This window comes from Alosa pseudoharengus, unplaced genomic scaffold, assembly GCF_046254945.1.
Source record: "Alosa pseudoharengus isolate Yale_2024_CS ecotype anadromous, Long Island Sound unplaced genomic scaffold, YU_APseudo_1.1 YU_APseudo_1.1_scf_8, whole genome shotgun sequence".
NCBI lineage: Eukaryota > Metazoa > Chordata > Actinopteri > Clupeiformes > Clupeidae > Alosa > Alosa pseudoharengus.
The window spans coordinates 25,534,460-25,558,578 of NW_027468870.1; the positions used below are offsets into that span (position 1 = coordinate 25,534,460).

Genomic DNA, 24,119 nt, shown 5'->3' on the forward strand with positions numbered 1-24,119 from the left:
CTACTCTCAGTAAATGTCATGCTGAGGTGAGTTTAACAGGTGTCACCTTTACATTATTCAAAGCTGCTAGCATATAGTATAGCACAAACTCACATTACTGTAATCTCCATTTCATAACAGCTCTCCCCTGTATAGGCAGGAACACACACAGGCACACACACGCTTAAATGCTTTTATTTGGGTCCGAAAGACAAGCAAGGGAAACAAGATCCAGATACTCTCACACACACGCACACACACATACACACACAAACTCTCTCTCTCTCTCTCTTTATCTAACACACACACACACACACACACACACAATACATGAAGTGTGAGTTCTGATGAAAAAGGGATATATATATTGTACTTCCACATTTGCAAAAATGTTGTGTACTGTTGTGACTTGTCTAATGTTGTGTACTGTTGTGACTTGTCTAATGTTGTGTACTGTTGTGACTTGTCTAATGTTGTGTACTGTTGTGACTTGTCTAATGTTGTGTACTGTTGTGACTTGTCTAATGTTGTGTACTGTTGTGACTTGTCTAATGTTGTGTACTGTTGTGGCTTGTCTAATGTTGTGGCTTGAGACTCCAGTACACGTGTTTGAATGTGACTACAGACTAGCCTCTGTAGCTGAATGTGACTAACAGACTAGCCTCTGTAGCTGAATGCTAGATTGTATTATCTTGATTCCATCTATACAGATACACACTCAACTCCAACATCTAAATTCCCTCTCAGGGTGCTAGTTCAAAAAAGACTGTAAAGACAAAGCTGAAAACGTCTTTATTGGAACATGTCTGACTCTGCACTGAGTCTCAGTGGATATGTTCAGGATGGCAAAGTGAAATTGTGGCATTGGCATACTTATGGGAACATAAACTTTTTATTTATATTCACAAGAATTTACAATCCTACCAACTGAAAAAAGAAAATGGGCAATTCATTTGAAAGACTCAGTAACTGACAAGTCAAACAAAGTCAAAATAATTCACAGAGAAAAAAAGTAATGAAAATATGTAGATAATAAAATGATCAAAAACTGTCATAAAATGATCAAAATATTTAGACGATAACATAATTAAAAGAATATAGCGAAATGTTTCATTCACACAGACAAGACAAGCATATTTGCTCAGTGTGGCCTAATGTGTTTTTGGATTTAAGTTTTAGAACAGTGCTTCAGCCCAACAATTGTCCACTTTGACATGGCATGTATGCGTGTTTATGTGTGTGTGCGTGTGTGCGTGTGTGTGTGTGTGTGTGTGTGTCTCTATGTGTGAGAACAGTGCTTCAGCCCAACAATTGTCCACTTTGACATGGCATGTATGTGTGTGTTTGTGTGTGTGTGTGTGTGTGTGTGTGTGTGTGTGTGTGTGTGTGTGTGTGTGTGTGTGTCTCTATGTGTGTGTGTGTGTGTGTGTGTGTGTGTGTGTGTGTTTGTGTGTGTGTGTGCGCATGCGTGTGTGTGTTTAGAAGCAAACTCATATTTAAAAAACGGGCCGAGTGTGTCCTGATGTGATCTGTGGGTACGTTCACCTTCCTCTCATGCAAATCCAGCCGTCTCCTGAGGCACTGGTGGAGTCAGTGTGAAGCAAAGTACATCTCACATCACCAGCCTCGAGGGCCTGCTCAGGAAAAAAAACCACACACACACACAAGTGACTTAATTTCCTTTTGATGACTTATTGACTTTCTTCCTTACTTTTTTTAATCAGCCATGCTCAGTAGTTACCATTACTCTGCATAGTCAGGGTTGGGATGGTAACTCTTAAAAATGTAATGCAACAATTGTATCCACTTCATAAAAGTTAACATGTGGTGCCGATGCTACAATGGCATTGAATTCTACAACAACTATGAAACACATATGAAACATTATGTTTATAAAACATCGCAATAAACATAGCCTGAATAAACATTACCTGACTGTTTTCAGAGCCTGATCCCTCTAACTCTTCTTGAAGTACCCATAGCTTCTTCCCTTTTGACATCTTCTTTACCCAGTGCTTTTGAAACACACACACACACACTTTAAGTTTTAAGTTTTAAGCCTGGGGTATATAATACATCACACAGCTCTGGACAAATTAAGAGACCACTGCACATTTGAATATGACGGTCAACTCATTTGAATGTCTCTCAGCAACCGTAGGATGACATCAGAAAATGTGGAGTGGTCTCTTAATTTTTCCAGAGCTGCATATATGTAGTGCATAATGTAGGTGTGAAACAGAATGCTGTACCAGATTATTCTGATCCATTAAAGCGAGGTTGGCGTTTCTCTTTGCACAGAACTCCTTTGCGGTGTCACAGTCTGCACTTTTACTTTGCCAGACAAGATAGGAATCCTCCCCATAGGTTTTCCATTGCTCCCGAGTTTCGTTCTTCAATTCTAGAAAACACAACACAGTACACTGAGAGACATGACAATAAAACCCACTTGACTTGACACAGAAAAGATCATACAGATTCCCTGCAACTACTCAACACCTCTTAATGTGTTTTACTGTAATGTCAATGCCTTATTTCACATTGATGCATTTGTATGCACCAAGAAACCTATTGCAGTAATAATCTCAGAATCCATGCCCTAATCAATATATAATGTAATACTTGTAAGACTGAATTATACAAATAAAATTGTATAAGCACCTAAACAATTCATGTTTACAGTATGCAAAACACAAACAATCCAAAATCCTAAAACATCCAAATACAAAATGTATCCAAATACAATCCGACTACCTTCATACTGAATGTGGTTCAAGCAATACTTTGACATCAGCTCGTATGTGCTATGCTGAGACATTCAAGCATCTCTCAAGAGTTATGAGGAAATGTGACTTGATGAATGTTCCTGTTCCTCTTTGCGTGGTAATGGGTCTCCCATAGAGAAGTTGTGATAAAAATATTGCAAAGTGACAAACTACGTAATGTGTTGAGTGGCAACTGATAATTTAACTGCAAACATGGGTCTGATTAATTAGTAAAAGAAAAACTAAACATTTATAATTCCTTGACTTAAATTAAACTTAAGTTATTCCCCATACTGAAAGGGCTACTCAGGATCATTTCCAAACTACCTGTGACTATGTGGAGATGTGAGGACATTTGAGTCAGCTTTACTCACTTGGAGTTGATGCCTTGGGGACTTGGTGTCCTTTGGAAGTATTTTTTTCTCCTCTATTATATGTGTCTGTGGAAAAGAGTTAAGTCCATAAGCATAAGTATCATACACTAATATACTAATATACACTAAGCATAAGTATCATACACTAATATATGCAGTAGGAGAGGCAGAGAGAGATAGAGCGAGAGAGAGATATGCCATTCCAAAACAAAAACAGACCACAACCACAATGAAACCAATAGAGCAGTGATGGTAATTGAATCTGATGGCAAGTTTGATACCACAGGTGAATGAAGATCCAGTCAGGCAATAAGAGGAAAAATCAGGAGCAGAGTTTTATTTACAATGATGCGCATCAGGGGAGAGACAACATGCCTTCACATAGATTCACATAAAGATCCATAAGAAGCTAATAAGAAACATGAGGACTTAAACTACTTATTATTATAAACATCATATAACATGAATTTTGATATACTCTCAGCAGTGATTGTGTGAGATAAACGTTCAGCCTCCACCTAAATGTCACAGGTTAATTATAACATACTGCTTGCTAATTTCCATACTCACAGTGCATAGCCACCACAGTCACTGTGACAGCCAGGAGGACAACCCCAGTGAAGCCGAGCACCAGCAGCCACTTTCTCATCTGTCCTGCAGACAGACAGAGAAAAAGCACAGGATGTGGATGACAGCAGTGCTCTGATCTATGTCATGGCAGGAGATGGAAAGAGAGACAGAGAGAGAAACTTTTCATCACTGTGCCACCAGCACCACATGCGGGAATAGTGGGATAATAGGCCTAGTCATCTGTTAACACACTGAGTTGCTACATTCTTGTGTGCAAATGTAGCCATAAAAGTCATTAAACAGTGAGGTTTATTGCAGCATTGACTGTCAGACAATAATTCTATGCCCTTATGTTCTCAATAATACTACTACTAATAATAAAAACACAGATATGGTAATTGGCAACCCAACGAACACACTTTTTTGATAGATTTATTGGATCACCAGATATCAAAATAAATCAGAGCACACATTTTACAGTATAGACATTGTACTTATTGGTTCTTCATTATTTTCACCATATCTTTCTTTAATGTTTAAAGCTTTCTGCTCTTGGGCAAAACTCAGGCAAGCTAGTTTACGCCAAGACCAACTGTGTTTCCACTGACCCTCCATGGGCTTATAGCCTGCCAATTACCCTTGGGCCAACTAGGGCCAACTGCATGGACTTAACCTTCATGGAGACAGGTATAACATATCAAACCAGTAATTTGGAAATGGCATAATAATATTCAGGGCACAAAGGTGTGGATGGTAAAATACTTCATTTAAAAAAGGAAACAATACTCAGAGATCATTATATATGTGCATATGGTCAACTTGTTTCAGTGTTCACTAGGTATCCCATCCCCATTTCAGGAGATTAGGTGTTATCATCACCAGGGGCCACACAAGGTTGCCAAAACAAGCTCAGATTATTTTACAAGCCCATTTACTACCTTATTAGGCTGGGGAACAAGACGGCCCATTTTAGCAGATGTCTAGTAGGGGGAGAACCGGCACAATTGTAACACTTTTAAGATTTTAGAATATAATCTGCTGTGTTTTAGGAAAAGTCATGTCTTCTCATTCGAGAAATTCTCTGCTGTAGTCCATCATACTTGTAAAGGCAATGAGACTCAAAGAAATGAATGAACTCACCAGTTTCCCTGTGTATGGTCACAGGCCTCGATGGATAGTATAAAGTCTGATAGACATCCTCGTTTTTTTTGGGCTGGATTCTGTCCGCATTGGGCGCTTCTACCTCCCCATAAGTATTAGGTACAGCACTATTCCTAAACTCAACTACCATGGTAACTTCAAGGCCTACCAGAACACACTTCTTGAAAACCTGAGTGGATGATTGCTCCTGATTCTGTTTTTTTTGTTTCTTTCACTCAGTCCATTTCCCCTTTTTGTATGATGAAATCCCCTTTTTGATCTAGAAAAAGTGACTGGTGCCTTCGCAATGCCTGTTGCCATGGTAGTAAGAGTGTTATCAAAATGTTTAGTGGGTCAGACTACTTGTGTGCAATGAACAAGCTAGAGCATAATATCAAAATATCAACTTACTATCATACTAAAATATACGGTATATAACATCAACACTAGTGAATGGTTGTTTAGTCACCAACAGCTTGTATTGTTATCAGACCCTCAGTGAAGTACATCTACTGTACCCTCCAAAGACGGCCCATTTTAGCAGAAGTCTAAGGGGAAAACTGGGTCAAAACATTTGTCTATTTTCTCAGTTCTAATTCGATTTGCACAAAGACAATAGACCTAAAAGGTGTGAAATTTGGCCAGAAAGGAGTCACACATGTGTACTCTGTGAAAGTTGAAACAGAATTAAAAAATATGTTTTAATTTGTTAAGAACTGAACTTAACAGCAACATGTGCCTTACAACCTTGATGCAGCCATTAAAGGCCCCCTAAACAGTTATTTTACCTTAAAGCAACATTTCCAAAATCATTTTGATGGCACATAAACTCTTAGTAGGCCAAACAGCACTTCTGCCACACTCTGAGTGGGTCTCATTGGTTCTATTTACCACCCCTGGTAATTCCATGCACTTTGCACTCTTAAAATGAATGTGTTAGAAACAACGCAAACTGTGTTGTCCTTATCTGGACATAGATAAAAAAACAAAAAAAACAACACAACAACACAAGTTGTGTTATTTTCAACACATTTTTTTGTGAGAGTGTACACAGTATAACAAAAGCACACTTGTTGACTGCGTTTCTTTTTTTATTATTATTATTATTATTATTATGTTTTTCAAGAATCAGAATTGCTAGTTTTAATGCTTACTAAGTCTACAGGACATTGTTTGTCTAACCTAGCAAGTAACACTACTGAGCTGTGTGGGCTGATGTATGTCATCAGTCCATTTCCTCCTCAGCAATAGCCTGGGTTTTCCCATGCTGCCTTACGCGCGCAATTTTATTCACGCTGCTAGGCTGCTATAAAATCATTTTTATCAACTAGTTCTAGCCTATTAGATAAGGGAGGTTTTTGTTTTTTAGTTTTCGTTCTTTGAACCATTTCTAATCCCTGATGATGACATACCCTTTTTAAATTATTTTTTTGATCTGGAAAAAGTGACATCTTTTTAAGATGCTTTGGCAATGCCTGTTGCCATGGTAGTGAGAATGTTATCAAATGTTTCAAGTGGGTCAGAAGACTTGTGTGCATAAAGCTAGGGCATAATATACACTTATCATACTACTTTATATATACAACATCAACAATAGTGAACGTTTAGTCACCAACAGCTTGTACTGTTATCAGACCCTCAATGAAGTACATGTGTCCTGTGCCCTGCTGTAAGACAGAGAAGCTGAGACATGCTGTGCTGTGGGAATGGAGTGCCCCCTTGTGGTAGAAAGAATAAGCCATTATCTAAACAATTTTAATTATATTTTAGCAATTCAAAACACAATTCACTGATTGTGTTAGTAAAGCATATTTAAAGAATAGTAAGTAGCCTATTAGATGGGCATCAAAAATGAAATGCTTATACCTAAAAAATAATAACGATGATACTGTGCATCTCTAAAGGCATAAACATTTTCGCCCAATCACTTTCAATTGACATACTCAATTTTAATCTTTTATTCTTTTGGTCTTTTAATGCATTTCTCTATAAAAAATATAATCTACACATTATTTCTGGCTTGTCACATTATTCATATTTGTATTACCCATTACTGCCACAGTCATTAATTTATCAAATTCCTCTTTTATCTATGTACACCAAAACTCCTTGGAGTTTCCCCAGACTGACAGGTAGCTTTGTATTTGTATCAGACCCATTTCACATGACAAGAAATGTCAAGCAGCTATAAAAACTGGTAAATCTCATGTTACACATTATTTGTGGTCACGACATAGACCATAAATTAATGTGTATGTATTTCCCATACATGTTCACAAGCATATGCAAAAAGAAAAAAGGAAAGAATTAAAGAAAAGAGTAATCTGACCTAAATTAGATGCATTATTCTGACACAGCACTAGTACACTGGTTAAAGTGTTGCACAAAATTCTAATTCTAGCCAACTTTGAGCTCTGCATTTTGCATGAGATGTAGCAGATGATGTGATGTACCATACAGGATGTCAGTGGTGGAGATAGAAAACCACAGTTGTGCCGATGCACACTTTCACATGAGTGAAAAAGTGGTGAGAAAGAGTTGTAGGTAGTGGTGGCTTCTTTAGCTACCTATAAATCATGGGTTCTGTTACACATTTTGGAAGTGAATAAGGTCTCAGAATTCGGCTGTGCTCACTCTGCCAGAGGCAGCTGGTATCCCTCCCTATAGTGGAATCACTATAGAACTGAGCAGAGGAATCTACCTGATATAGCTTCCAACCCCTGAATATATATATATATATATATATATATATATATATATATATATATATATATATATATATATATATATATATATATATATATTCTGACAGAGACTGACAGAGAGATAGACAGCACTCACCAGTCTCTCGCTGGGTGCCCATGGCTGTGACTGGAAACTGCAGGATGTTGTCTGTTTCGTTGGGCTGCATGTCTGCCGCTGGAGGGTGGTTTGCGTGCTGGTGTCTCTCCGGTAATGTGCTGTTCCTCAGCCCCAGTTCCATAATAATCTTGCGAGCGCCACTCGGCCCACACTCACTGGGGACCGGCGGGTTTAATCAGTTTTGCAGATGCTGTTTGTTCCTGTGATTCATTTAGGGCACTTCCTGTTTTTGTGACCACATTTCACTTCTTTTTTTCCACCAACTTGAAACGTTTTTATAAGTTCTACAGCAAAATAAACCTCATTATGTGTTATCGTCCTTCATATGAGTGACCAAAGTTTCTTATACACATGATAGAATATAGGTATGGCAACAGTTGATGACAGTTAACATGACAGTTAATAGAATTTTAGATGACATATAAGTCTGTGTCAATTAATAAGTGATAGCAATAAATATGTATTCATTTAAATCTATATATTTATATTTATTTGATTCTATGATAAGGTCTGTATTGGCATTACTATGACAAATTTATGTTTGCTTTACAATTGAGCACCCAAGTAAAACTATACTGTAACATGTTTCACTTTGAAAGGTGTAAATACCGCAGATCAAAGTCTTGAGGTCTACCTTATGTAAAGTGCAGCATGGGGGATTTTTTCCCCTTACACCAACACAATTCTTCAAATAACTCATGGACGGGAGACTGAATGATACAATAATTGCTGTATTATGCTGCTTAAACATCCCAAAATATCACACAGGTGAGTGGTCCCCTCTTAATGATAAAACCATAAATAAGTATTGTATAAGTATGTATAGTATAAGTATATGTATACTCTTTTGATCCCGTGAGGGAAATTTGGTCTCTGCATTTATCCCAATCCGTGAATTAGTGAAACACACTCGGCACAGAGTGAACACACAGTGAGGTGAAGGACACACTAATTCCAACGCAGTGAGCTGCCTGCTACAGCGGCGCTTGGGGAGCAGTGAGGGGTTAGCTGCCTTTCTCAAGGGCACTTCAGCCGTTCCTACTAGTCGGGGTTCGAAACCCAAAAAACAATCGGTTTTACCTAGCTTGAGTTGCTACAGCCAGCAGTCAACGCAGCCAGGCAGCTACAGCATACACCCTGGGGTCATGTACATGGGAGCTCACAGACATGCCCCCAGAGTGTATAAGTATATATACTTTTTTGATCCCGTGAGGGAAATTTGGTCTCTGCATTTAACCCAATCGGTGAATTAGTGAAACACAAACAGCACACAGTGAACACACAGTGAGGTGAAGCACACACTAATCCCGGCGCAGTGAGCTGCCTGCTTCAACGGCGGCGCTCGGGGAGCAGTGAGGGGTTAGGTGCCTTGCTCAAGGGCACTTCAGCCACGGCCCACTGGTCGGGGCTCGAACCGACAACCCTCCGGTTACAAGTCCAGAGTGCTAACCAGTGGGCCACGGCTGCTGTAACTGGCTGTGTTAGCTGCTGGCTGTAGCAACTCGAGTTAGGTAAAACCGATTGTTTTCATTTTTTTCCGAACCGACAGTACTCGGTGACCTCAAGAAACGGTGGAGATCTATGTGAAAACTTGCTGGATTTCTCAATGTGCTGGAATTAGTGTCTAATGAACACTTTTTTCAATTCAATTCAATGTTGCTTTATTAGCATGTTGCTTTATTAGCATGTAATGCTTTATTAGACTGTACAGTGTTGCCAAAGCACAAGCAAAACAGCATAACAATTTTTACAGTAACAAGTAGAACATTGACAACATTAAGGGACTCAATTTCTCTCTCTCTCTTTTGCACACTCACACACACACACACACACACAGACAGTCTATGCATTACAATACATTGGATTAAGTACAGACATTTGGTCAGACATTGTGGCAACTGTCCCTAGCGTGCAGCTAGTGGAGCAGTCAGTCCTTCTCCTAGCAGGTGAGTCAATAAGGGAATTCAAATTTGGAATTTTGTTGGAGAATTGGAAAAGATATCCCTTTCTTATCTGTTCAAACTTTGGACAGCATGGGAGAAAGTGCATCTCTGTCTCAACCTCACCCAGTGGCGCAAAAAGTGGGTATGTGCTATACGCAGCGCATAGGGGCGCAGCACCATAGGGACGCCAAAGCGTATATATTTATATTTGGTATTTTCTATATGTAGCTACTGTTGTGCGTTTCTAAATTATTTCAACATTTCCTCAATGTTATGTAACATTTTAGAGGACTAACAGGCTGGAGTAGGCGCGCTACTGTATCTCATAAGATTCCATCATAGAATTTTGACATAGAAGAGGGAGTGGGAGCGCCGTGAGCGCTGAGCGAGCAGGTAAGCCTACGAGTAGTCAGATGCCGCCTATGGAAAAAGATGGATACAGCAAAAAAAAAGCTGTCGGCGGCTAAAAATAGAAAAAGAAAGAGGGAAAAGGAGATGGCATGTCAAGGGATGCGTGGATGGTGGTGGAATAACAGGTAGGATTTAAAGTGATGACGTCTGTGCTTGGAGGCTTGCAAATATTCATGTTGACAGACTAACTAGTGTTTGTTAAGCATATGCCGATTGAAACATAGCCTATTCCATTTAGATAGCTAGGTGGCTACCATGCTCATACTGCACTTTTAATGGCAAACTGCTAACAGAAATGTCACGCTAGCAACAACTCATTACATGTTTCCATATCCTAACAATGAAGGCTCCTTGTAATAACTTAATATTGTGTTGTAATGTGGCGCAAACAAAAAGGCTAGACTCTAGAGTAGGCCTGCTATCAGCCTTTTCCTTTGTGAGCAATAGCTGGCAAAAGGACGTTATGAGAACCATTTAGACTCTCTTAAAGTGACATGCACCATTTATCAATACTTCATCAAGTTAAACATCAAATTGGCAGCATTTCTCTAAATTGTTTTTTTTTTTTTTTTTTTTTGGGGGGGGGGGGGGGGGGGGGGTGCCAATATTGTTGTTATTGTTGCATATCCTTCAAAAAATGGGAAGCTGCGCCGCTGACCTCACCAGTTCTACAGTGGCCACAGATCCGTTGCTCTTTTGGAAGCCATGCTTTTTTGTACCAGCCTTTCTCTATGGCAAGGCTGTGGTCACTTAGCCAGTAATGTTTCTTTGAGAAACATTGTGCATGGTCTTTATTAGTCAACATTTCAGTAATAGAAACAATAGAGGGGACAAGGACTACTTAAAGCGATGGTTCGGAGTAATTTCACCCTAGGGACCATGACCCCAAGCCAAACACCCTCCCAGAACGTGTTTTCCCTTGGTTGAACCCTGGTCGAGTAGCGCTGTCAGAAACTAATGACTTTCTGCAGGCGTAATGGAACCAACTTTTATCTCGTAAATTACCCCACTAATAATGCCCTGAATGGTACGAAACTTCTACAGTAGTACAACTATGTTCTTTACTCATAAAACGAGGCATTGAAAAGTTTGTAAGTACACCAGGAGTTTATTTAAATAACACTTGCCTGATGGATGCTACTATCTGCTACTATACCGCTGCGTCGACGTTACTTCCGTGATTTGGGAAAAGCCCGTAAAAGTCCTGGCAGGAAGCGATTACATCAATGTTTTTTGGTATATCCCAGTTTTTAATATTTGTTTTCCGAAGTGTTTACAACTTAGTGTTAACTAATAATTGTTGCAAACTGGTACTACGAACAAAATATAAGTGCATTCCTGGATCTACATCCTTATGCATGCTTCCTGCCAGGACTTTTACGGGCTTTTCCCAAATCACGGAAGTAACGTCGACGCAGCTGTATAGTAGCAAATCACAGAAATGTTTGACAAACCAAAGTAAAGTTTACGTTATAAGTGTACCGAAAGGGTACAAAAAGGACTGTATGTGCATTACACCTCAATTCTTCTTCCCGCCATCTGGCTAGAAGTCCATACATGTTGATTACCAAATGCAGCACAAGCTTGTCAATGGACACAAAAGGAAGAGAGTTCAGTTATCGACTTCAACAGACTTTCTTCTCACAAGATGGTGGTGACCAGAATAATAGTAAGGTAATGCACTGACTGCATAGCCTGGAAAATCCAGACCCTGGTAATCTAGAAAGATTAAGGGTCTGGCCACAAACAATGTAATGGCCCAACTCGAGGGGCGGCACAAAGCATACATTTTGCAAATCTCACTGCACACAATTGGATAACATTAGACCAATGTTTACTGACCTCCAACGTTGCAGCGTCATCTTTTTCTATCTGGCATCTATATCAGATACACCAATGTGATTGGTTCCCCGCAATGCAAGGGGCAAAAGTAACGTGCATCATTACTTATTGCCAGAGTCTCTTGCAGACACAATTCAAATTGTGCTGTAGCGAGAACTCTGGATTTCCAGGGTACTGACTGCACTTGTTTGTAAACAATTTTGTATGCCCTTTCTTTACACTTACAAAAATACTGACAAAAATGCCTTCTGTCTAAAGGCCGGGACACACCAACCCGACAGCCAACCATCGGCAGAAAAGCAGTCAGACCGATCAGTCGGTTTCTGTCTCCCCGAGTCGGTCAAAACAGTGTCTCGGAACACACCGAAGCGACGCCAAGCGTACATTCTGCGCGTGTGCGAGACATAATACATTTCCATAACAGAAGCCAATGGAATGAAATGGCACTAGTTTCGGACTTCCTTGATTAAGCAATAAGAAAATATAAATATATATATATATATATTGTGTACTATTTTATAGTCATTGCTTGTGTGTGATGCCAATGAAACACTCTTTCGGACACGGAAAAAAATATTTATTTTTGGCCATTAATCGAGCTAACGTTAGCACAGTAAACGAAAAGTGAATATTAATGGAATGTTAATGTTCTCTAGCTAGGTAGCAACTAAGGACTTTGGTTAAACTTGTATGTTGTTGCAAACTAACCTAAAATAACATACATTCAACAACTGTGTGGTAGTCTACTAGTTCTAGCAAAAATATCTTAGGATAGTTTATCAAAATGGATTAATAACTTTCATCATCGTTGAATGTTGGGCTAATGGTCGTAGGCCTAATCTGAGGTAATGTTTAGTCAAGGGTTCTAGCACTCCACTAATCAGATTGGTCATTGAGGCCGACTGCCACTGGTTGATGCGACATGTCAAATCGGCCAAAATAAACGCCGACTCCGACTGACTCGCCCAACTGTCCGATGACGTATGACTGCCGATAATCGGGTTGGTGTGTCCGGGCCTTAGGGCTAGCTAGTCCACACATACCAAACCGATCTTTTTTTCCTCCGTCCTCCCTGGAACCGTATCAAGAATATTTGCGTCCAAACGGATCCATCTCAACATGACTCAACACGTTACTTCATATTCCAGGCCTATAGGTGGCACTGTTTGTTACAGAAATTGACCAAAGCTTGCACGCTGTAGGCTATACAAACAGACAGAGTAGGCTACGACGAAAATGGCTAGTGCAAGGAAACCAGAATTGTTTGTGTGGACTGATAGTGAACTGTCAACTGTAGTCAACTGTAAAACTAATAAACTTCACTTTTACGGTTTGTGAAGGGTGCAGTCCCGTCCTTTATTTGGCTAACGAATAATCTCCTTTACTTTCTTTGGTTGTAGACACATTAGTTTTGTGCATAGGGCAAGTGCATAGGCTACTAGGCCTACCCAAGTTCTAGGCTATTCCGTCGCCACATTTATAATATTGCTATAATACCTTCGTTAGTAACAGTCGATACATTTGTCTGCATTAAATCGCGCATTCGCATTTAGTGCGCATCTACCATAGGCTTAACATGAGTTCTAAGCGTCTTTGTATGCTCATATCTGACTTCACTAGACTATGAATGCATCTATTTATGTTGTAAGACATGTATAATAAATGAATGACACCAGCACTACGCACAAATTAATTTAAACTTACACCGCACTTCCCCAATAACTTCTGACTAGTTCTCTCGCGTAGCTAGAATGCATCAAAAAACACCGGGAAAAACACTGTTCAGTCCACCAAGTCATAAGCTATTGGCGCTGCGCAGCACCAGTTGTGATATTTATCCTACTGAGTGTAATCGTAATGTCATGTATGAAAACTAGTATTGTTAGGCAATACTATAAAGTATCAAGTCCAGGGCAGAGGTGTGGCAATGACATCATCAATACGCAAGTAGGCTATGCGGTTTCGCCGTCCAAACGAACTCACAAGGGCTACGGTTTCAGATTTTTCCACCCTGGGACCAGGTTTCAAAAAAGTGCGGTTTCGGGCAGTGCATTTACAGGATTCGTTTGGACGATAGGAATTGAAATTGAATTGAAATTGAATTAAAGTGGGTGGAGATGTGTAGTTAGTTTAAAATGAGTAAGGATGGCAAAAATGCTGTGGTGTAAAAGGTGTTAAAACTGCCCCTGGGGTAAAAGTCTTCTGCAGGTGGAGGCATCAGCAGGCCTTCCGCATGCACAAAGCAGAAGTGTGTTCAAATGGCGGGGAGGCAGAGGGGTCATCATGGAGAAGCTCACACAGGGAATCAGAGTCATCATCCTGGAACACAGAGAACATGATATGAAGGGTTTTTTCTTGCTTTCCTTTCCTTTTTCTGTCTGCCTTTCATTCTTTATTCCTCCCTCTCTCCCTCTCTCCCTCTCTCCTGATATTACTTTCATTCTTTATTCCTCCCTCTCTCCCTCTCTCCTGATATTACTTTCATTCTTTATTCCTCCCTCTTTCCCTCTCTCCCTCTCTCCTGATATTACTTTCCCTATGCCCCTTCAACATTGTTACAACATTCTTCCATGTTTTCCCTATATGTCTCTACATTCTATCTTATCCTTTCCACCCCATACATCTCTCTCTCTCTCTTTCTCCTCTTCCACCTCTTCAGTTCTGTTGTCTGTACAAAACAGAAGTTTAAAGAAAGTTTTAAGAAATGTCTAAACCGCATTTTACAAAAACTGCAAAGCAAGAGGCAACCACAGAACAAAGCCTACAGATCTCAAAATAGCCCACCATGAAAATGCCAGAGCCAGAGCCAGACCATTCATTTTCCGATCTTAGAATTAACCACCTCCCTTCTGCCATCTTCCGTAACCAGTCCTGCCAGCCCATACAAACAAACACACACACACACACACACACACAAACACACCATTTTATACATCCATATTGACATTACATGCAATTTGTTAACAACAATTAGTTATTCAACACAGCAACTTACTAGTGCAAAATTCAAGGTGAACAAAAAATATTTTAGTGAATAATTATATACTGTACATATGAGGTATAAGGAATACATATCAAAAATACTGCACCATATTGTCCTGGTTTATGGCAGCAAGGGTGGTGTTTCTACTGGCACAGAACTGAATTGCTTCATCGCAGTCTGCAACATAGCTTGGCTTAAGCAAATAGAAAAAATCCTTATGCAGAAGCCACGACTCTCTTTCAATCAAAGAAAGAGTCTCAATTCTGCCCATGAAGTCTGTAAAATAAAGGATACAGGGGAGAGCATACACAGCAAATATAGTCAGCATACAGGAAGAAAAGGATCTCAGCAGTAAGATATGTATTTTTATTCTAATAGGCTGCACATATTTGTAGTGTGCTGCATTATGCATTTTCTGGAAATATATATATATATTACATTATCTGCAAAAATACATAGTGAAACCCAAGCAGAGTGCAGTAACTACATTTCACCATGAAAAATTTAATATATGGCAGTAAGTCTTTGTTTTAGCTGTTTGACTGTGAGTCTGTCTGCTCAATTTGTCTGACCTCCTCATAATTATTTGACACTACTCTGCTCCTCACTGTCAGTTCCATGATGGCTTCAAGACATAGAGATGATACAAAGAGTTATATAATGTAGGCTATTTCTGCTCGGAAGGCACAGTTTGTTTCAGTAACCACATTGCCTGGCTGTATATTTCCTGAGTGTACCACATTGGCTGACAAAATCAGTTTTCTGACAAAATGAGTAAGAAAGTTCACCTAGGCCTTGTTTTGGTTGGGCTTTGTTTTAGGTAGGCTTTGTAGAAGTGGTTCACATTGTGGTTCACAGCATTGGTTTCACAATCTTTGAAAATAAACAGTACATTTCTGGCCGAAGTAGAAGAATGTGCTACCTACAATATGTTTGAAATTCAATTCACTCTGATCTAATCAATCATATAATTGATAGTTATACAGCAATCTAACAAAAGAAATACACAAAAAGCAGTTTGGCAGATTTTTGTACTTTGCCTTTACTTGTCATTAACACCTCCTAAGTGATGTGTAAAAAATGACACATCTGCTGAGTGTGCTGAGGGACAACACATTTTGTGTGAATTTCAACACACAATTGTGCGGTTGGCCGTGTGAAATTCTCAAAAAAACAAACAAAATGTGTACTCGCAAAAAACGCTACCCATCACTGGTCTACAGTGCACAGAAGTGATGTGTGGGCTGGTACGGGTAAGACTTCCACGTTGCGGGTGATAGCAACGTTCTGGGTTAACATATTTATGTGCGTGTGTGATATGCTAAAGTGAGATTTCCCCCTTCTGTTCCTTCTCCGTCTCTGTCTCAAATGCACATGAACGCCAGAGTTGATTGGATACAAAAATACCCCATTGGACAAAGCCTATCCGTATACAATTAAACAGTTGTTTCTAATTATCTAGATGATAGCCTATTAGCTTATATTTCATAAAACACCTGATGTACAGTATCACGTGCATCACTAGTGCACAGTATGGACACTCACAGAATACTGCAACAACAGTTGTCAGGATGGTCAGAATAACTGCACCAATGACAGACAGCCACAGAATCCATTTTCCCTTCCATCCTAAAAAAGAAACAGGGATCAGTTTACTATGAAGTCACGCTAGATTCCGTTGAATTGTGGTATGTTACATTACTGTAGATTACTTGAAGTTAGGCTACTTTAGTTGTAGATTATTTTGCACTGTGTCACACTCAGTGTTGGGTCAGATTACTTTGAAATGTAATCCATTACTGAGTACAGACTACATGCCAATTTTTGTAATCAGTAACGTAATCCATTGGATTACAAAAATAATTTGAAGTAATCTGAATACTTTTGGATTACTTCAAAATAAAAAAAAATAAATACATTAAATAAAAAAGACACTCAATCAAGATCATTTTGATGCTACACTGAATAGCATGTCTGCACGCCCAGAATGCCTTCTGTTGCATTATGTAATGTTATTCTCACGGGTAGGAGCATGACCCTTTTTGTCTGTTTCAGACAAAGTGATAGAGAAAAGTGTAAGGCCCATTTATCACAGCAACCTGGTGGTAATATGATTGGAAAGCTTAGATTCCACTCGATCACGTAATATGCTGTGTGATATATGTGTGACGAGTAGGCCTACTACGTGAGATTTTACTGAGGCACAGCAGTTCAGTATTGGGGCACGTGCCCCATTAAAAAGGTATTTACCAACTGGTTGACACTTCACCGTGAGAAATCAGGGGCGTGAGAGCATGTGAAGCCAATAAAATGAGTGAGTCTGTGAAGATGCTGACAACATCTTCCCTGTTTTAGGACACTGTTTTTAATTCAATGCACTTTTGCACATGTTCTTGCCCGCATGTTAGCTGACTAACTGTCTGCAGGTGTTTGTAATTGTTAATGGGTTAATTGGGCCACACCCACTCTGGTGCCTTATAAAAGGTCTGGGATTTTGGTGTGTGGAGGCAGACCGATTGAAGTGCAAGTTGATATGTAACATCAATTTTAAAACAGTTTTTAAATAAAAAAGACTGTTTTCGACAAACAAATATCTGGACAGTGTTTAAAAAAAAATGCAAGATGGTGGACAATATTTCACAGAGTCTCACGGCCATTGTGTGAGAGTTGGCAGCCCTGTGGTACATATTTAGCCCCCACTTCCCCTTTTAAACTCAAATTGCATGTTTATGTCAACCTCACTTCTGATCTGGGTCACGGCACCAATATCTTGAGTTGATTTGCACGCTCAGCCCTACACTCGCCCCGCAAACAGCAACACCTTGGATTTGGGAGTCGAGTGTGCTAACAATCGAGCTAAAATCCCAGGCTGCTGGCACATCTAGCACAACTCTTTAGGCGTTGGGAGGGAAGTTAACATACACAACATACATACTGCACAGATATGTACCAGCTAGCTACAGTTACACAACTGGAATAGGCCTAGAAGCAGACATTGGGGGGTGTCCTCATTTTGGCCAATTTGTCCTCACTTTATAGACAACTTAGACAACAATATAACACATTTAAGGCATCTTGCTGTGAAAAAAGATTACAATTACAAAGCATGATTATCACACATAGTGTGACCTGTGTTATTTGACTGAGGGGCCCCATTTAGATATCAGGGGGAATAATATAACCTATGTTATTTGATTGAGGGGCCTTATTAAGACATATTACATAACATAACCTATGTTATTTGACTGAGGGGCCCTATTTCGATATCAGGGCTGGAGAACATAGTGACTTCACGCAGAGGCTTGGGCTTCAGGGATCCCTGAACACTTGGGCCCCTGGGCCTGTTAGGCCTGGGCCCAGTTTCCCGAAAGCATCTTAAGCCTAAGAGCCTCGTAAAGTCCCCCTTACGAAAGATTTGCCGACTGTTTCCCGAAACCATCGTAGCTTAAGAACGTTGTGAAAACACTCTTAGATCTACGAGTGCTCCAGAGTTCTCGTTACCGGCTAAGAGCGTCTTAACAGTACTTCTCACTGAGGTCACCAACAGGACATACAGAGGAATTACAACTTAGAATACATAATCCAACTTACGTTCCCATTCTTTATTGTGTTTACCTGTGATGAATCAGATTTTAGCGTGCAAAATAGCATAGCCTACATTTAATGGTCATAATAATGTGATGAAAAGCGGACAAAAATGCAATCAAGTTATGAAACAAGACGTTGCCAGAATAGTTTGCCATTATCTTTGCTAAGTGAGGGATATATTTTATTAGGCCTATGAGGTAAAAGCAGAGAAAGGAACATGTGGTTTAGTCTGTAGGCCTACTGCATCAAAATCTAAGCCTACACATTTTCTCACTTTCTTACTCAACTTCTTTTTATCTTCAAACGTGTTCTTAAGTGACATAGCGAACAATTATTGCATGGTGCAACAATTTAATCTTAAATAATTGCAATTATTTATGTCTGTGTGTGTTATATAACCTTGGGATGCTTACATGCAGATGTCAAAGTGTTTCTATTTTCGTATTGATGTGAATTAATGTGTCCGAAGTTTAAACGGTAGGCTTATAGCTGTGACGTGCAGTCACCTGACATCACCATCAAATCAGAGGATATTTCAGAACTATTAACGTGGACAGCTCCCCTTAAGAGCAGTGCACGCGCGTTCACGCTACAAGCATGTTCGGGAAACAGTCGGAAAAACCAAACAAGCGATCGTAAGATGAATCGTAGAAAACCCTCTTAAGAGCGTGTCTCCGTTGTTATCGGGAAACTGGGCCCTGTTCAGTAATCCATCTCTGCTCATAAGTTTGCCTGTTTAGAACTATTGAACCGTTTTGGAAATTCTGGTGTGTGATATTCCATATGTAAAACATATTTTGAGTGTTTTCAAAAATACAAAAATACAGTATTTTGTAGTTTATTTTGATAAACTTTAAAAAGAGGGTATTTGGTATTTTATTTTAAAATAGACTACTTCCTGATGTATTTCTGCCCATCCCTGTATGTATTGAAACACATAAACACAATGTAATCAAGTAATCTTCGAGAATGTAACTATAATCTGATTACACATTTTTTTATGTAATCTGGTCTGATTATAGTTACTTATTTTTTGTAATCTGATTATGTAATCCAGATTACTTGTAATCAGTTACTACCCAACCCTGGTCACACTGCACTGCTACATTACGCTATGTTTCATTACTCTATATTACATTAGCACTGTGTTTTGTTATGCTGCGTTTGGTCCTCTGAAATAAAGAAATAAAACTCAATGTGTAGACAGACACACATTATAGTGTTATATCATAGTTCATATTTGGTTTTAGCAAAACAGCTAAATGGTGAAACTCAATGTTGTCAAGCATATTTTTCAGCAGTGCTAAACTATTCAGTCGAGATTTAACATGGAGCTATTGCAAAGTACAGGATAAACAAATCTACAGTAAAACATTATGAAAACTATCTTACTTTATATATAAGCACTCTGATAGACTGACAGATCGTATAATCATTTCATACTTAGTGTCCAGTGATATAACACCACAATACCGTAATTTCCCAACTATTAGCCGCGGCTTAGGCTATACATTGATTTTGCAAAATGCTATGAGGTTAATACATGGGGGCAGTTAATATGTTATTAATATGGCTTTGTTTCTTTTAACTTGCATGAAACACTGCCCTGCGGCTTATACACAATGCGGCTAATACACAGGAAATTACTGTATGACTCTGACATTTGTCCTGACCGCTTTTTTAATGTTTCATGCTGTTACAGTTTATAAACGTGTAACATGGGCTGCATGGTTTGCCATCCAAAAACTCTACTGGCTGTCATGACCATGACAAGTAATAGTAATATGTCATTTGATATGGACCATCATGACACGATATGGCATCATTTGTTAGGACATGTCAGAGTTATGATGTAATAATCAGCTAAAGCACTGAATGTTATTTTTAATTCCTTAGCGATTCCTAATACCACTGTCCTCTCCTAAACATAAAAGCAGACCGGAACAAACTTACTGGTTTCTGGCGGCACATTCACTGTCAATGGTGGATACTGTAGGGTCTGATAGATATCTTCTGTTTTGTCTGTCTGCTCCTCCTCATAATCATTTGACACTACTCTGTTCCTCACTGTCAGTTCCATGATGGCTTCAAAACTGAGAGATGATGATACACATAAGCTATCTAAATCTGCTCTGAAGGCATAGTTTGTTTCAGGAAAAGGCGCTTCTTGTTTCAGTAACCACATTTTCTGAACCACATTGCCTGGCTGTACCACATTTCCTGGCTGTACCACATTGGCTGACCAAGTAGAGACATTTCAGCAGAAAGATGGGTCTTTTGTTTAGGCCTTTTTTAGGTGGGTCTTGTAGAAGGTGCAGCTTCAGCTTCACAGCCTATAGTTTGCCCCTGCAAACGCTGCATTATACTACTACTACTACTACTACTACTACTACTAGTACTACTACTACTACTACTACTACTACTACTACTCATAATAACTAGATGTACCGAAGAGCGGTACAAAATATGACTGCCGCCCAGTCCAGCACATTTTTTCCACAAAAATAAATCACGCTGAAAAGCCTATATGATTCTAACTCTCACTAAATTGCATTATCCACACTCAATTCTCACTGATATCTGCTAGACAACAAGTACCAAAACATGATTAGTTCATAGATTTCACATGTAAAATTCATTTTATACAACCCCACCTCCATCTTGCCTGTTCATAATTCTGAGAAATTCTTGAATTGTGTGCATGTGTGCATGTACATGTTTATGTTATGTGTGTGTGTGTGTGTGTGTGTGTGTGTGTGTGTGTGTGTGTGTGTGTGCGTGCGTGCTTGTGTGTGTGCCTGCGTATGTGCCTGTGCATGCAAGCGTACATATGTCTACTGTGTGAGTATGTGTCATACGTATGATTACTGTGAATGTATGTGTGTGTGTGTGTATCTGTTTGTGCACATGTGTGTACATGAAATGGGTTAACATGACCCCTAGAGGCAAACATACAGAAAAAAATGGTCATCCTAGTCCCTACAGTTCTCAAGATATTCACAGAGAACTGTGTCTGCCCTACCCTCCTTTCGGGGGGTCCAGTCCAGCGGGGGGGCTACAGATCAAAAAGAAAAACGACGGTTCCATGCTATCCATGTGGGGTTACATGCCCACCAAGTTTTGTGTACCCCGGTCTTTCAGTGTCCCGGGAATCCTTGTTGGTGTACGTCACTAAATGTACACATACATTATTTTATTGTAAGGCCCCCCATTAACGAAAGTACACAAAACTTGGCATGCATTCGGAGGGTGTCATAATGATCCTACATTTTTAATTTCGTGCAGTTTTGACCTTGTCAGCCAGAGATATTGTGATGAAAACACCTAATTTTTTGCTTTTTAATTTTTAACTAGGTGGCGCTATACATGAAATAAGTGGTAATGGGATGGGTTGACATGCCCCCTTAAGACCAACATACATAAAAAAGGTGGACCTCCTAGGCCCTACGGTTCTCAAGATATTCACAGAAAACTGTCTCCGGCCACCTACAGGCCAGTTGGTGTATAGTAACATAAATTAATTTATTGTGTGGCCCCCCAGAACGGAATTCCACGAAAATTGGCGTGCATTCAGAGGGTGTCATAATGATCCTACACTTCCAATTTCGTGCAGTTTTGACTATGTAAGGTCACAGATACCTGCGATTACAACACCTCATTTTTACTTTTTTGTGTTTAACTAGGTGGCGCTATGCATGAAATGAGTGGTTATGGAATGGGTTGACATGGCCCCTTGAGATCAACATACAAAAAAAAAATGGTCCTCCTAAACCCTACGGTTCTCGAGATATTCACAGAAAACTGTGTCTGCCCTACCCTCCTTTCGGGGGGTCCAGTCCAGCGGGGGGGCTACAGATCAAAACGAAAAACGATGGTTCCATGCTATCCATGTGGGGTTACATGCCCACCAAGTTTCGTGTACCCCGGTCTTTCAGTGTCCCGGGAATCATTGACGAAAATTTAGGCATGCGAAAAAAAGAAAAAAAAATCTGACTAAACCTATATGACCGCCGCTTCGCTGCGCGGCGGTCATAATAATAATAATAACAACAACAATAATAATACATTGTATTTATAAAGCGCCTTTCAAGACAACCAAGGTCGCTTCACAAAAGGAATCTAAAAATACAGATAATTCATGGTCTACACCTATTTCCCAAATGCCACAGTGTGATCTTATGTACATTATATGCTCATACAGAGCCAGTCAAGTGCAAGGAAAGGAAGAGAGACGTCATATCTGGCTGTCGCATCAAACAAACCAAGATGCCATGCATGACCACAAAATCTACATAGGCTGAAAGTGAACTACTGTATCTCCTTCTGGGGTGTGAAACTTCTCATGTCGTCCCGAGCAAAAGGAAAATGTGATCTGATCAAAGTAAGCACTGACAGCAGCTCTCTACTTTAACCCTCCAATGATCTATGTCAAATGGAATAGATTAAGGTTCTGGCACATGCCATATTCTGTCCTTACCAGGAAATGTCATGACAACAGGTGCCGAGTGATATACCAACATCCCAAATAACATTGCTGACATTAGACGGCTCTATATACATGTATAATATTTGAATGCAATAAAAACTCAATTGTCCAAATCATATAATTGTAAGCAACATAAAACTCCTGAGAATTGTCATAGCAATAACCTATAGGGGGAACTTTGCAATGCTTTGTCATTGGATAGCAACTCTAATGACAAAATAAGGTCTGCTTCAGCTATACTATGGTTGTGTCAGTCTCATGAATGTTCAAGGACAGTGTTGGAATTGACATGGGCTAGATGAAGTATTGCAGTCATTGCACACACACACACACACACACAAACACACACACACACACACACACACACACACACACACACACACACTCACACACCCATCTCCTCCTCCATCCTGGGGAAGAAACAGAAACTCAAAGTCTGCTGATTATTTCCCCTTATTTCCTCTCACTTCTCCCATATCACACTTTTATCGTGCTAGCAATGGAGTGACTGCCCTTAGTGCCATGACAGCATAAGATTATACAAGTTCCCTGGAAAATCCCTCAACACATCTGTCAAGAGCTCTCAGTGGTTGGGTTTGTTGTTTATCAAGTTGCTGTGCTTTTTCTATGATTTGTGTATGAGAATGGGTCTGACTGATGACCATTGGCTCCGGGATGATTTGAATTTACATCCCTTCAAAACATGATCAGGAAAAAGAAGAATGCTGTGTATCTCCGGTTTTTGAATGATGCGTTTGTTTCTTTATGGTTATGGCAATATTATAAGTCAATATTTTCCTCTCACCATTGCTCATCTTAACTCAAGGGGACAGTGTGTGCTTATTATTTTATTAATGGTATTTTTTTTTTTGTCTGGGATTTGCATGCAGTTAATAAAGACATTTCCTGGCCTGCGTTCTCCGTCACATTAACAACAAAGCTAAAATGTCAAGTTTGCTGAATCTGGCTTCTGTTTTTATTTGTTTTAGAATGGTACACTACCTAAATGGCTGTTAAAAATGAAACAGACCATTCAATTTCAAATTATAACCTTTGCAAACAGCAAACTGTGTTTTTTAGACTTTAGACTTATTTTGAAAAGAAAATACAGCGGGGAAAATAAGTATTGAACACGTCAACATTTTTTTCAGTAAGTATACTTCCAATGAGGCTATT

General features: G+C 39.5%; 1 protein-coding gene across 2 annotated transcripts; it reads right to left on the reverse strand.

Annotated features, from left to right (window-relative positions):
* Positions 1-754: 754 nt before the first annotated feature.
* Positions 755-7,850, reverse strand: LOC143111441 (uncharacterized). 2 transcript variants are annotated; one of them, XM_076273680.1, is made up of 6 exons: positions 7,670-7,850; positions 3,689-3,772; positions 3,119-3,184; positions 2,232-2,380; positions 1,911-1,994; positions 755-1,613 (listed from the first exon to the last, which is right to left on the reverse strand). In XM_076273680.1, the coding sequence occupies exons 1-6, from the start codon at positions 7,809-7,811 to the stop codon at positions 1,521-1,523; spliced, it is 618 nt and encodes a 205-aa protein (XP_076129795.1). In that variant the 5' UTR covers positions 7,812-7,850; the 3' UTR covers positions 755-1,520. The 2 variants fall into 2 exon arrangements, with proteins under 2 accessions (XP_076129795.1, XP_076129794.1); XM_076273679.1 differs by lacking the exon at positions 7,670-7,850 and adding an exon at positions 4,829-5,105.
* Between the last annotated feature and the right edge of the window lie 16,269 nt (positions 7,851-24,119).

Excerpts from the sequence above, each read along its gene's own strand:
- LOC143111441 (XM_076273679.1), bottom strand. The coding sequence starts at position 4,979 with ATGGTAGTTGAGTTTAGGAATAGTGCTGTACCTAATACTTATGGGGAG. Across the intron at positions 2,381-3,118 it reads CCCCAAGGCATCAACTCCAA|AATTGAAGAACGAAACTCGG; the intron begins GTGAGTAAAGCT and ends TGTGTTTTCTAG. Across the intron at positions 1,614-1,910 it reads CAGGCTCTGAAAACAGTCAG|GCCCTCGAGGCTGGTGATGT; the intron begins GTAATGTTTATT and ends TTTCCTGAGCAG.